This window comes from Mandrillus leucophaeus, unplaced genomic scaffold (assembly GCF_000951045.1).
Source record: "Mandrillus leucophaeus isolate KB7577 unplaced genomic scaffold, Mleu.le_1.0 Scaffold357, whole genome shotgun sequence".
NCBI classification, from domain to species: Eukaryota; Metazoa; Chordata; class Mammalia; order Primates; family Cercopithecidae; genus Mandrillus; species Mandrillus leucophaeus.
The window spans coordinates 1,534,369-1,546,423 of NW_012103776.1; the positions used below are offsets into that span (position 1 = coordinate 1,534,369).

Below are 12,055 nucleotides of genomic sequence, written 5' to 3' on the forward strand. Positions count from 1 at the left end.
CCTTCCTTCCTTCCTTCCTTCCTTCCTTCCTTCCTTCCTTCCTTCCTTCCACACAGTTACAAGTGCCCCAAATGATCAAATAACTTTATACACTTCTAAAACCATAAACCTAAAATTGCAGATATTAGAGAGACCTGAGAGATGTCTCAGCCTGCACTCTGATTTTATAGCTGAGGACAGTGAGCTCCCAAGAGTGGAAGTGGAACAAGATCTAGGTCTCCTGAACCTTCTTCCTTATTCCACTCTGTCTTGAAGCAGATTACAAGAGGCCAGCACACTTACTTTTGGAAGCATCTCTATACCAAACCTTGCAAAAGCTGATTTTTTTTTTTTTTTTTTTTTTTTTGCATTGTGTAGACTCTTAAAAATCAACACAAGGAAGCCATGATTACCTTTCCATTACTTACCAACAAATAACTGGCTGTAGAGTTCCAGGCGGGTGTGGCCTTCTGTTGGGGCCTTGCGGATCTGCTGGGGCAGCCGGTCCACCTGTAGGCTGGCCTGCTTGACGTTCCTCTCTGCAGTGACCCGGTGCCACTGGTCATCGTTGAGAGGGGTTGGTGACCTCACTATAATCTCTACCGGCCCATTTCCCACATCAAATGAAAAGGACACTTCTGTGGCAGCTGGAGGAGCAGAAAGCATGAAAGACATGAGTATTTTTCTCCCAGATACCAAATAACAGTAAATTCTAGACGACAAACAAAGCAGGGAGAGGAAAAATCATCTAAACCTGTCACGTCCTACAAAGGTCAATGGCAAAATCAATGGAAGAAGGATAAAACGTCAATCATTAACCACGAATAACCGAGGGTGTTTTGGGGGTCTATGTGCCAGGTATACATTTATTTCCTCATTTAATCTCAGAAGCCTTCCAAGATGTGACCATCATTGACCCTCTCCAGATAAGGAGACTGAAGTCTGGAGAAGTTAGCGCATGTTGAGTGTCTTAGATTCAGTAAGTTAGTGGAATCAGGAATTGAACCAAGGTGAATTAGGAACTGAACCAAGGTTTGTCAGATTTCAGAGCTTGGTATCTTCTAACTCCACATACGATTTATCTTTTCAGTAAGTAGCTCCTTGGTAAGTGACTCATAGTCACCTGGAGATCTCTTGAAACACCTGTGTCCAGAGATTTTGACTCAGTTGGTCCAGAGTTGGCACTGGTATTTTAAAAAAACTCCCCAAGAAATGTTAACACCTAGCTAGAGTTGAGAGCTAATGCCTTGGGGGAATTTATGAAACTTGATTTCATTGATCTTTATACTCTATTGAAAGTTGGGGACCTTTGAATTATTGGTGTAATGAGGGTGACCTACATTTTATGACCACCTGTGGCTACCCAAATGGTAGCACAATATTTCTGGAGAATAATCCCTGTCATATATCATCTGTTGCAAACCTTGGTTATTCCCCATCTGGGATGTAGGCTCCTTCTCGTAACCTACCCTCTAGCACTGACCACAAATTATTCTTTTTTTAAGAGATCACCTCCAAATCAACCTTCCTCTGCAATAAGTCACCTGTCAACAACTGGCAAATGGATTGGGTGGTTGCTTTATTAACTTTAGCTGTAAGTAGCTTTCTTATTTCACATTTTATGTTTTATGTTAAGTTCCTCAGTGACCACCTAGTGCTTTATAAACAAGCTTTTAAAATGTATATTTTTTCTTGTGATTGACAGGAGAGGCAGCTTCAGGCTGAAGCAGCACACACTTTTTCAGCTCCCTTAGGCTGGGTGAATTCTTTTCAACATTAAAGATGTGGCACACCAGTGAATTTCCTAACTTTGCTTATAAAGATATTTAGCCCCTCTATCCATCAATAAGCCTTCCACCTAATCTCTAAGCAGTTTAATTAAATATCTGTCATTTTTTTCTCCTGGGCTAATGGAAAATTCAGCTTCTTTTGGCTGGTACCATTTTGAGACGGTGTCACAAGCAATCAAACTTCTAATTTAAAAACCACAGTGGGCCAGATTCTCTCAGGACCTAGACTGTTCCTTGCCTCTGTGTTGGGCCCCATGGAAAGCTGCATTAACTTTATTGAGCTACAGGGATATTAGACACAGAGCTCAATTTAATCAACCTAATTGTACCAAGGAATTTTGAACCTTCATGTCGTTAGCGAGAGAACTTTCATTTTAACACCTGTGGTGATTCGACACACAGTTCAGAAAAATATCTCATCTAAATTAGAAGCCCCTGCCTCCAGGGGTCATTGGGACTGGATTTAACTTGCAGGCCAGTGACCTCCATCAAGGTTTCCATGAAAGTAGGATCAGAATGCAGGAAGACAATAATGTGACCCACAGGCTGCGTGATCTTTCTCGGTAGTTCTGATACAGCAGATGAGGAAAAAGTTGCCTTGGTTTCAGATTAAATCTGTTCTGTTCTCATAACGCTGTATTTTAGCAGGAGCATTTTTTAAATGTAAGTTGTCAGAACAGCAAGAGAACGAGGGTTCCTGGGCTAAGTAGGAAAGATTGTTTCATTTTAAAGGCATCAGCTACCATCAAGGAAATAGAATTTAGGGATAAATGGAGTTTAACCCTAAGGTTTGACTCGTAGGGATAAATGCTGCTCTAATTTCCTCTGCTATTCTCCTACTGCTATGATGAATTCGTGTCCAGGTCTTCAAACTCTCACTATTTGGAGAAACTCTGAGTGCCAGAAGTCGCTAGAAAATATCCATACTTTTTGCTTGTCCCAATAGATCCCCTATTTCTTCACCGTCATCTTAACATCAATACTTTATTCTGGAGAAGGGAAGAAAGTTGCCAGGACAATGCTGTAGCTCAGAGCCTCTCACCCTAACGGGATGCAGTAAGAGGGACTCAAGGCCAAAGGCCCCTAAGAGCAACTTTCTTCCCAAAGAGCCTCCATTCAGGCTCTGCTGGAGAAATATGTATGAAGTCAGCACATTCCACATCCCTTCTGTTGCTTCCTCAGGAAGGGTCTGTAAGACCCACTGTGAGAGCCAAGGAAAGGGCTCCGTTTTCTCAGTCACTCAACGTCAGCTTCCCTGACATTGCCGCGGGAAGCCTTTGAGAAACCCCATCCCCCAGTCAGACAGCCAGTGGGTTTTAAAAGCTTCTGAGTTCAGTTTGTGGCTGATTGCTCTTGGTCTTCTGGGTGAGAGCAACTGACATTTTAAAAGAGATAATTATAGAGAGAGTCAGCGAGCAAATAAAAGGGAGACAGGATAAAAGACACTTGAGCCAATGACACTGTCCTCACTTAATGTGTGTCTCCAGTTGGAGACCGAAGTGTTGCCCTGTTTCTGCCTGTGGAAAAGGAATTTCTTATATACTGAACAAATTCTCATTTCCAGAAATAAGTATTTGAGAATTGGATGCATATAGCCTGGCTCATTGGAGAGAACACGGTGCCAAACATGAATGAGTATACTCTTCATGATACTCGGTGCCTTGCCATGAGTATCAAGAACTGGGAAAGGTCTGAGACTTCACCCCACTTGCAGGCTAACAAGTTAGCCATGGTTTGATGATGCTGGCAGAACCATAGTTTAACATGGCCATAGTTTGATGATGCTGGCAGAACCATAGTTTAACATGGCCATAGTTTGATGATGCTGGCAGAAGATATGAAAATCCTGGGTCAGAGACAAAGGACTTCTTTACTTACAACACAGCAGGCAGCCTGAGCTTCCTGTTCACATTGCTTCCCCTTGAGGGGGAGTGCAGGGCATCCCAGGTGGATGCTGCACATGCAATAAGTTTGCTTCACAGTTGAGGGACCCTGGACTTAGGACACCCCAATCTTTTATAGTAGCTACTAGCAAACTTGCTCGATTTCTGCCCCGGAGAGTGACATTATATTTATTACTCTGGCCATGAAATAAACCTACCCTCTGTCCCAGAGGAAGACACTATCTGTATCTTCCAAGGCTGTTAGCTATACACACATCCTTAAAGAAGGTATAAACAAACAAAGCTGTCAATGCTTCTTGCTCAGAAGGCAGGCAAAATTGGAAGAGACCCACGGAGATTTTTCTCCCAATAATTAGTCACTCTCCCTTTTTTCTTTGTGAGCTAACCTGATTTTGCCCTGGAATCTCTGTGTTTCCAGAGTCTTGTGCTTTGCATAAGGACAGCCCTACCCCAGGCCCACAGGGTGGATCTGGAGTTAACGGAGGCAAATATGGCAATTCCAGGCTCCTTACCAGCTACCCACTTCAGATGAGACACATAATTCCCTTCTAGCCAATGAGACATGGGTGGAGTCTTTCAGTGAGATATAAGGAAAAGACAGTCCCTTTTCTGCCCCTTTATATTGGGTGGGAAGCTGTGGTTCTTAATGTTACTGGAGCTGTCTCACAAATATCAGAGATACAGAGGACAGAGAGGACAGAGGATGAACCTGGGTCATGGATGAACCTGGGTCATGGCTGACATTGTTCAACTTTAAAAATTTTTTTATTTTTATTTTTTGAGACAGGGTCTTGCTCCATCACCCAGGCTGAAGTGCAGCAGTGTAATCACAGCTGACTGCAGCCTTGACCTCCTGGGCTCAGATGATTCTCCCACCTCAGCCTCCCAAGTAGCTGAGATTACAGGTGCATACCACCATGCCTAGCTAATTTTTGTATGTTTTGTAGAGATGGAGTTTTGCCATGTTGCCCAGGCTCATCTCGAAATCGTGGGCTCAAGCTATCCGCCCACCTCAGACTCCCAATGTGCTGGGATTACAGGCATGAGCCACCACACCTGGTCTGTTCAACTTTTAAATTAATCCCCGAGCCACCTACCTTAGGATTTCTTGCTTGAGATATGCTCTTAGGTTATTGCTCAAGGCATTTTTATTGTAGCTGAAAGCATCTTAACTGATAGAGAGCCTTAGCTGTTTGGTCTTTTCGCTTTTCACTCTTCAGGCCTCGGTTTGAGGTCCAAAGGGAGGATTATATGCATAGTTTCCCAAAAGTTCCTGTGTCCAAAATGTGTCTGAAACTACGGAGAACCTCTAAGATTCTTTCAAATTGCAACATTCTATAATTTTTCAAGAGATTGTAAGAGAAACAAAATGAAATACAGCTGGTCTTAATCGTAATTTTAGATACTGAATCATTACAGGGAGAAAAGAGAAATACTAAAAGAGAAATACACAAGGTGGCATATTGCCATCAGAAAATAATATAGGTGGAAGAAGTTACTATTGAATAAAGCAAGCTCATGACTTCATCTGAAAGGCTTAAAGTAATGATTGGGACAAAACCACGGAGAGCTCTTGGCATGTTCACGCTTCCCCTTCCAAGTTTAATTCCAGCAGGTGGCAGTATTTGCTCCCATTCTAACTCAACAAATCACTCCAGGCTTAATATATTGAGTGATAACTTTAACAACTGACCAATACCAGGTTTTTTGTTTTTGTTTTTTTTTTTTTTGGCTTTAAGTTTTCTGAGCAGGTGAGGGAGCATTTAGATATTAGACCACAGTTTCAGTTGAAGTAGCAGGAAACATTTGGTCATTCATTCAATACAGAACAGAATGAGAGAAAAGAGAAGGAAAGTTATACGGCGTGAGCATGATGGGCAGACCAGTTAACACTGTTTAGTTTGGATAATGATTTGTTTATTCCATTCTAAAATAAGGTTCGAGGGGTGGCAGCCTCCAGGGAGATCTTCTGTACAATAAATCTCGTTTGACTCATACAACAAAACTGGTAATTGGTAGAACAGATATTTCAGCCTATGGTGAGCAGTGTTATGAATATCTTTTTTGTTTCCTGTATTTTTTTTCTGAATGAAATACTGACTGTACCTCAGATGATAAAAGAATTTATTTAACATGAAAGGGTCATAAGAGGCAGGAAGGCTGAAAATAAGGTCCCCATGGGTATTAGAGAGATGAGAAGGACAAAGAAGTAAAGAATTCGTCTGTGTTCCTAATTCAAGACCAACTGCTGCACCTGTACATGGGATGCCATCCTTCCTACTGCCTCAAGGACACCACTCTGACAATTCTGCCCTCTCTCTATAACTGGGTTGTTACACACACACACACACACACACACACACACACACACACACACACACACACGTTGACGTGTCTCTACTCTTAACAACCACCACTGGGACTATAAAACCTTTCTTTTGACCTTATCTATCTCAAAAGTTACCATTTCATTTCTATGCACCCTTTTATTTCCAAATTCCTTGGAAGAGATGTCTCTACTCCCCATATCTATTTCCACTCCTCTTAGTCTTCCTCTAATTCCACCGCATAGGACTTTCTCCTTCACAACATTTGAAACTTCTCCTGCCCCAGGGCCTTAAAACTTGCTGTTCTCTTTACCCAAATAACTCTGGCTGAGCCTTGACTTCTCTGCTCACAAGTCATCCTATTAGAAACTCCATCCTTAAATGTTCTTTGTTAAATAACAAACTCCTCTCTCAGCTGCCCCTTCTCCTTTATCCTGATTTTTAAAAAATCTGCACGGCATGTATCACTATCTGGAATAATAGATATGTGGTCCTGGCCTCACGAAGGCAGAGGCAGTTTCTGTTTTGTTCATTGTTCTTTCCTCAGCACCGAGAACATTGCCTGCCACACAGTAGATGCCAATTTGTGAATGAATGAAAGAATGAATAGAAACACTCCTGCCTAGGAGGGCAACAATGATTACATAGATACTCTGAAAAGAGAAATCCACTCATTTTCCCAAGGCCAGCTGAACTAGATGGAGTGCCATCTTGTATTCCATAAGCATCTTTCCCAAGAGCACAAAGTAACTCAATGTATATTTTCTCAGTCTAAGAGCATGCTACATTAGTTATGTCTGTTTAAAACAAATGTAGCTAAATGTTATTTTCAAACGTATGATGTTTGAGGAATAATGGCTTGCCCAAGATAAACTCAGCAGTGGAATAAGAAGCAGAATTTTCTCCCTTTGCTTTATTGCAAGCTAGTTTCACTCTACTTGTAGGTACAAGGACCTTGGATCTTAATTACATTTCTCAACTTTTGGCCTACATAAAACACTGCTAGAGGAAAATGCTTAAAATGCATATTCCAATGCTTCTGTTACAGAGAATCTGATTCTGTAGGTTTGGGGTGGGGCTCTGGAATCTGCATTTTGTTAATGGCAAGTGATTCTGATGCAAGTGGTCCTGGAATCTTACTTTAAAAATCACTAGGATTTTCAGGTTTCCTTCTAGTAGTAAGTCCTAGGAATGTTTGCTTTCTTGTCCTCAACAGAGGGATTTTTCAAAACTGTGTAATAGAGAATTTAGCCTTGCCCTCAAGAGGTCTGGCCCTTGCCCTTGGCTTTGGGAAGGTAATATCTAAGCCCTTGGGATGTCCTGCCTGCCTGGTAAGCATGTCTTCATTTGCCTGGGAGCCTTGGGTTATTCCAGATAGTCTAACACTGTGTTTTAGGGGTAGGGCCACACCAGACAGCATTTAACATGGGGCCCGGGCTGGGCATGGTGGCTCATCCCTGTAATCCCAGCACTTTGGGATGCTGAGGTGAGTGGATCACCTGAGGTCAGGAGTTCGAGACCAGCCTGACCAACATGGAGAAACGCCATCTCTACTAAAAATACAAAATTAGCTGGGCATGGTGGCAGGTGCCTGTAATCCCAGCTACTTGGGAGGCTGAGGCAAGAGAATTGCTTGAACCCGGGAGGCGGAGGTTGTGGTGAGCTGAAATTGTGCCATTGCACTCCAGACTGGGTAACAAGAGTGAAACTCTGTCTCAAAAAAACAAAAAAGAAAAAGATGGGGCCTGACCATGCCAGACTGACCAACAATGTGATGAAGGGTGTGGGGCTTTGGCTTATATTCTCCAGCCTTCTCAGGGGCTGGAAACTGAGGTCAGCCATGTAGGCAATCAATCGTTCCCATGTAACGTAGTCTCAGTAAAGACTCTGAACATGGAGGCTCAGGGAAGCTTCCCTCATTGGCAATACCCCATGCAAATTGTTACACACCTGTTCCAGGAAAGAAATGTGCTCCTGAATCTACAGAGAGAGGCTGACTATAAACTCAGCATCTGGTATTCTGCCTGGACTCTGCCGTCTGTGCTTCTACGCCTGTCTGATTTTTCATCTGCATTCTTTACCTATAATGCAGCATGAGTATAGCAGCCTTCAGTGAATTCTGTGAGTCCTTCTACAGAACTATCAAACTTGGGGGTGGTTTGGGGAACTTCTGAACTTGTAATTGGTGTCAGAAGCATATGCAATCTTATGGGGAATGTGGTCTCTCTAAATTTGCAGCTGGTTCTAACTCCACAAAAACAGAAACAATCATATCAGCTTAGAAGTATGTGATTGAGGCTGAGCGCGATGGCTCGTGCCTGCAATCCCAGCACTTTGGGAGGCTGAGGCGGGTGGATCACGAGGTCAGGAGTTCAAGACCAGCCTGGCCAACATACTGAAACCCCATTTCTACTAAAAATACAAAAAATTAGCCGGGCATGGGCATGGTGGAGGGTGCCTGTGATCCCAGCTACTCAGGAGGCTGAGGCAGGAGAATTGCTTGAACCCAGGAGGCAGAGGTTGCAGTAAGCCGAGATCGCGCCATTGCACTGCAGCCTGGGCAACAGAGTGAGACTCGGTCTCAAAAAGAAGAAGTATGTGATTGAATCCGAATAATATTAAGACCTAAAGGCTTCAGTGAAGAGACTTCAACCTCTGAGCCCACCCTCACTGCTTAATCAGGAAACTGAGGCTGAGAGACATTAAAATCCAGTAATGACCAGATAAAGAGCTTTCGTTTTCCTAACTACTGTATTGCCTTTCATATTATGAAGGAAGTAAAAAATGACCTATTTTTCTTTTAGTATAGTTTTAGTTTCTGAATGTAGAGATTTTTAGAGTCATATATGCATATTCACACCAGAAAACTTGGTGTTAAACACATCTGAAAATGAACATTGGCAAGAAAAATTTAAGTCTTTTGGAAATTCTTCAAGGAAATGCCTGGAGCTTAGGAATCAATGTTACGAACTCATTTTAAAATCTCTGGTATCTCGATAACCTCTTGAGTATAAGAAGTATTTCTCTTTATGTATTTTGGCCTTTAAGCTTTTTATTATGGTTAAAAAATAACTTCACAAACAAAGACATCCACAGAGAAAAGGAAGCGAAAGGGAGATACCACTGGTCATGCAAAAACAGAAAGCTGTCTTTAAAATGCAAAGCCCTTCTAATTTTAGGTTTTTCTATGCATTTAACCACCTTTGGAGAATAATGCCTTGAATATTAATAGACTGATATGATTTAAAAAGAAAGAAGGCAAAAATAGTTCCAAAATGATACGTGGCTGGCAACAATCCCCTGTACCCCATGTAGGATTTGCAGCTGGGCTTTAAACACCCTCTTGTTTGGAAAGAGCACATCGGTGCATTGGGCAGACAGAGGCCAGTTTGGAAGAACAGATGAAGGTCCCAGATGGTGACTCTGGAGATAGAGTGTTGTAATAAAGGGAAACCCAGAAGCTGCTTTAGAGAAACCCTGAAACTCATACCTAAGGATCCCACAGAGATGGAGAGGAGAGCAGATGGAGGAGGGGATGGACTTCAAAGAAATGTTTCTTCTGACCATATTCAGGTTGTGTGGCAAAATGAGAAAACTCACTTGAGGAAATGTGCTTTGGTAGAAGACTAGGGGTGATATATTAAGTTGGTTTCAGGTGACGTCAGAGAGAGCCGGTTCATCAAAATACATGGCTTTAGAGAGTTGAAGGAGAAAGGAGAATTTGACATCCAAAGGAGGTAATGCAACTGCAGGCCGAAACGACATGAATTGGGGGAAAAGCTGACAAGTGTCAACTCGGACCAAGCTGCAGCTTACAAGGAGACAACATACAAGTCAGTCAATTAATTGTGCCATCTAAATAACTGTGCTATGGACGGCTATCCTGATTGGGACACTGATAATGAGGAAAAACCAAAGATGAAATCCGAGGATGAAAGGCTATGGCTTTGGAAGGAGCATGCCTGCTAGTGAGAGCTTTAGATAAATCTATCAGAAGGAAAGCAGCCAAGGGGGCGTCTGTTTTCTGGTTTCTGTGGACTGAGTTTTGACTCTGCCTGTAGGTTATATCACAGGTACTATTTTTCTCTCTTTGTTTTGCCACAAATTGTTTCCTTTCTATCAAATCCTTTCAATATCACCTTGATATGACTTCAGAGAAGATCTCTGTAATGAAAATTAAAAAGTGCCAAATGAGGACATATATACTACATGCTACAGGCTCAGAGTATAAGAAGAGATTGATTCTGTTTTCCATTACAACACCAGATTCTCTTCAACTACAGTGCATTTGCAGTATTGGACAAATAGTGGAGAAAAAAAGTAAAATTACGCTGCAGATCAACGGAGACTTTAAATGGGAATGGAGAGACATTTGAGAGGAAAGCAGAACCACTTTCTTTCTTTTTTTTTTTTTTTTTGAGACAGAGTTTTGCTGTGTTGCCCAGGCTGGAATGCAATGGTGTGATCTCAGCTCACTGTAACCTCTACCTCCCAGGTTTAAATGATTCTCCTGCCTCAGCCTCCTGAGTAGCTGGGACCACAGGCACATGCCACCACATCTGGCTAATTCTTTTGTATTTTTAGTAGATACGGGGTTTTGCCATGTTGGCCAGGCTGGTCTCGAACTCCTGACCTCAGGTGATCCACCCGCCTCAGCTTCCCAAAGTGCTGGGATTACAAGTGTGAGCCACTGTGCCCAACTGAAACACTTTCTTTCTATATAGCAAGCTTTCTTAAAGTGTGAAAGACTTCTGTAAAAGTGCCTTTTGCCTTAGAATCATCACAAGAGATTCATAACCAATTTAAATTATTTTATTAGTTTTTCTGAAGCTATGATTAATTTGTTCTTTATCATCTACTTAGTAATGGATATTAGAAATGAGGAATCTAAGGGTTGAATATTAAAAATACAGGGTCTCAGAATCTCAGATTTGAAAGTTTCCTAAGATAAGTGCTCCTTTAAAGTTGTAGAAGAGTGAGTAGACCCTTGAGTTCATGTGTTTCCATGTATGAAAAATGACAGAAATCACTTCACAGCATCTCTTATGGTGTGTCCACCAACTTCTACTTAAGCAAAGCATTCCTCTGGAAATGGATATTGTTAAACGATAATAATAATTTTTCACAGAGTACGCTTCCCTTGTTTTGGATAACAGCTGAAAATATAACTTTCTTGTATAGATTGCATAAAAAAAATTTTGCCTCCCTAAGGACTGGGCATATAAAATACATAAGAACCCTTTTAGGACTACTTTGTACACTATTCAAACAAGTACATTTACTTTTGTCATGATTTAGTGAACTAAGGGAACACGATTTTTCTATAGAGTAGCTCCATTGAGAGAACAGTTGCAGGTGGGGTGAAGCTCATCTCCAGCCTCCACCCCAGGATGGTTTGACATACTCTCAACAAAGTGAATGAATGGAAACAGCTTTGGGGATAGGGTCATGGGTTAGCAGTACTGTCCCGCTGTACTAGTCCATTTTGCATTGCTATAAAGAAATACTTAAGGCTGTGTAATTTATAAAGAAAATAGATTTATTTGACTCATGGCTCTGCAGGCTATATGAGAAGCACAGTGCTGGCATCGACTTCTAGTGAGGGCCTCGGAAGCTTATGCTCATGACGGAAGGTAAAGGAGCAGCAGCACATCACACGGCACAAGAGGAGGCGAGAGAGAGGAGGAGGAGGTGCCAAGCTCTTTTAAACAACCAGATCTCACACGAACTCATTACCATGGGAGGGGCACCAAGCCATTCATGAGGGATCCACCCTCATGACTCAAACACTGTATACTAGGTTCCACCTCCAACATCGGGAGTCACATTTCAACATGAAATTTGGAGGGACAAACATCCAAACCATATGACCTGCTCAGCACATCCTTGCTTGGACTTCCCAATGTGGTTTGTTTCCCTCCCTCCCTCCCTCCCTTCCTTCTTTCCTTCTTTCCTCTCTTCCCAATGTGGTTTCCTTCCTTCTTTCCTTCCTTCCTTCCTTCCTTCCTTCCTTCTTTCCTCTCTTCCCAATGTGGTTTCCTTCCTTCTTTCCTTC

At 42.2% G+C, this 12,055-nt stretch overlaps 2 protein-coding genes across 3 annotated transcripts in view; both read right to left on the minus strand.

Moving 5' to 3' along the window:
• CNTNAP2 (contactin associated protein-like 2) overlaps window positions 1-12,055 on the minus strand; it is a 318,368-nt gene that overhangs the window by 303,851 nt on the left and 2,462 nt on the right. The window contains exon 2 of one of the 2 annotated variants that reach the window (XM_011989555.1): window positions 408-626. The gene's annotated coding sequence lies outside the window, so the exon portion shown is untranslated. Of the gene's footprint in view, window positions 1-407; window positions 633-12,055 lie in introns of those variants that run through there. The other variant, XM_011989556.1, reaches the window with a different exon arrangement.
• Window positions 9,652-12,055, minus strand: part of LOC105546382 (interferon alpha/beta receptor 1-like) — a 33,350-nt gene continuing 30,946 nt past the window's right edge. The window contains exon 7 of the mRNA XM_011989559.1: window positions 9,652-9,811. Within this exon, the coding sequence (XP_011844949.1) occupies window positions 9,652-9,811 (160 nt within the window). The remainder of the gene's footprint in view (window positions 9,812-12,055) is intronic.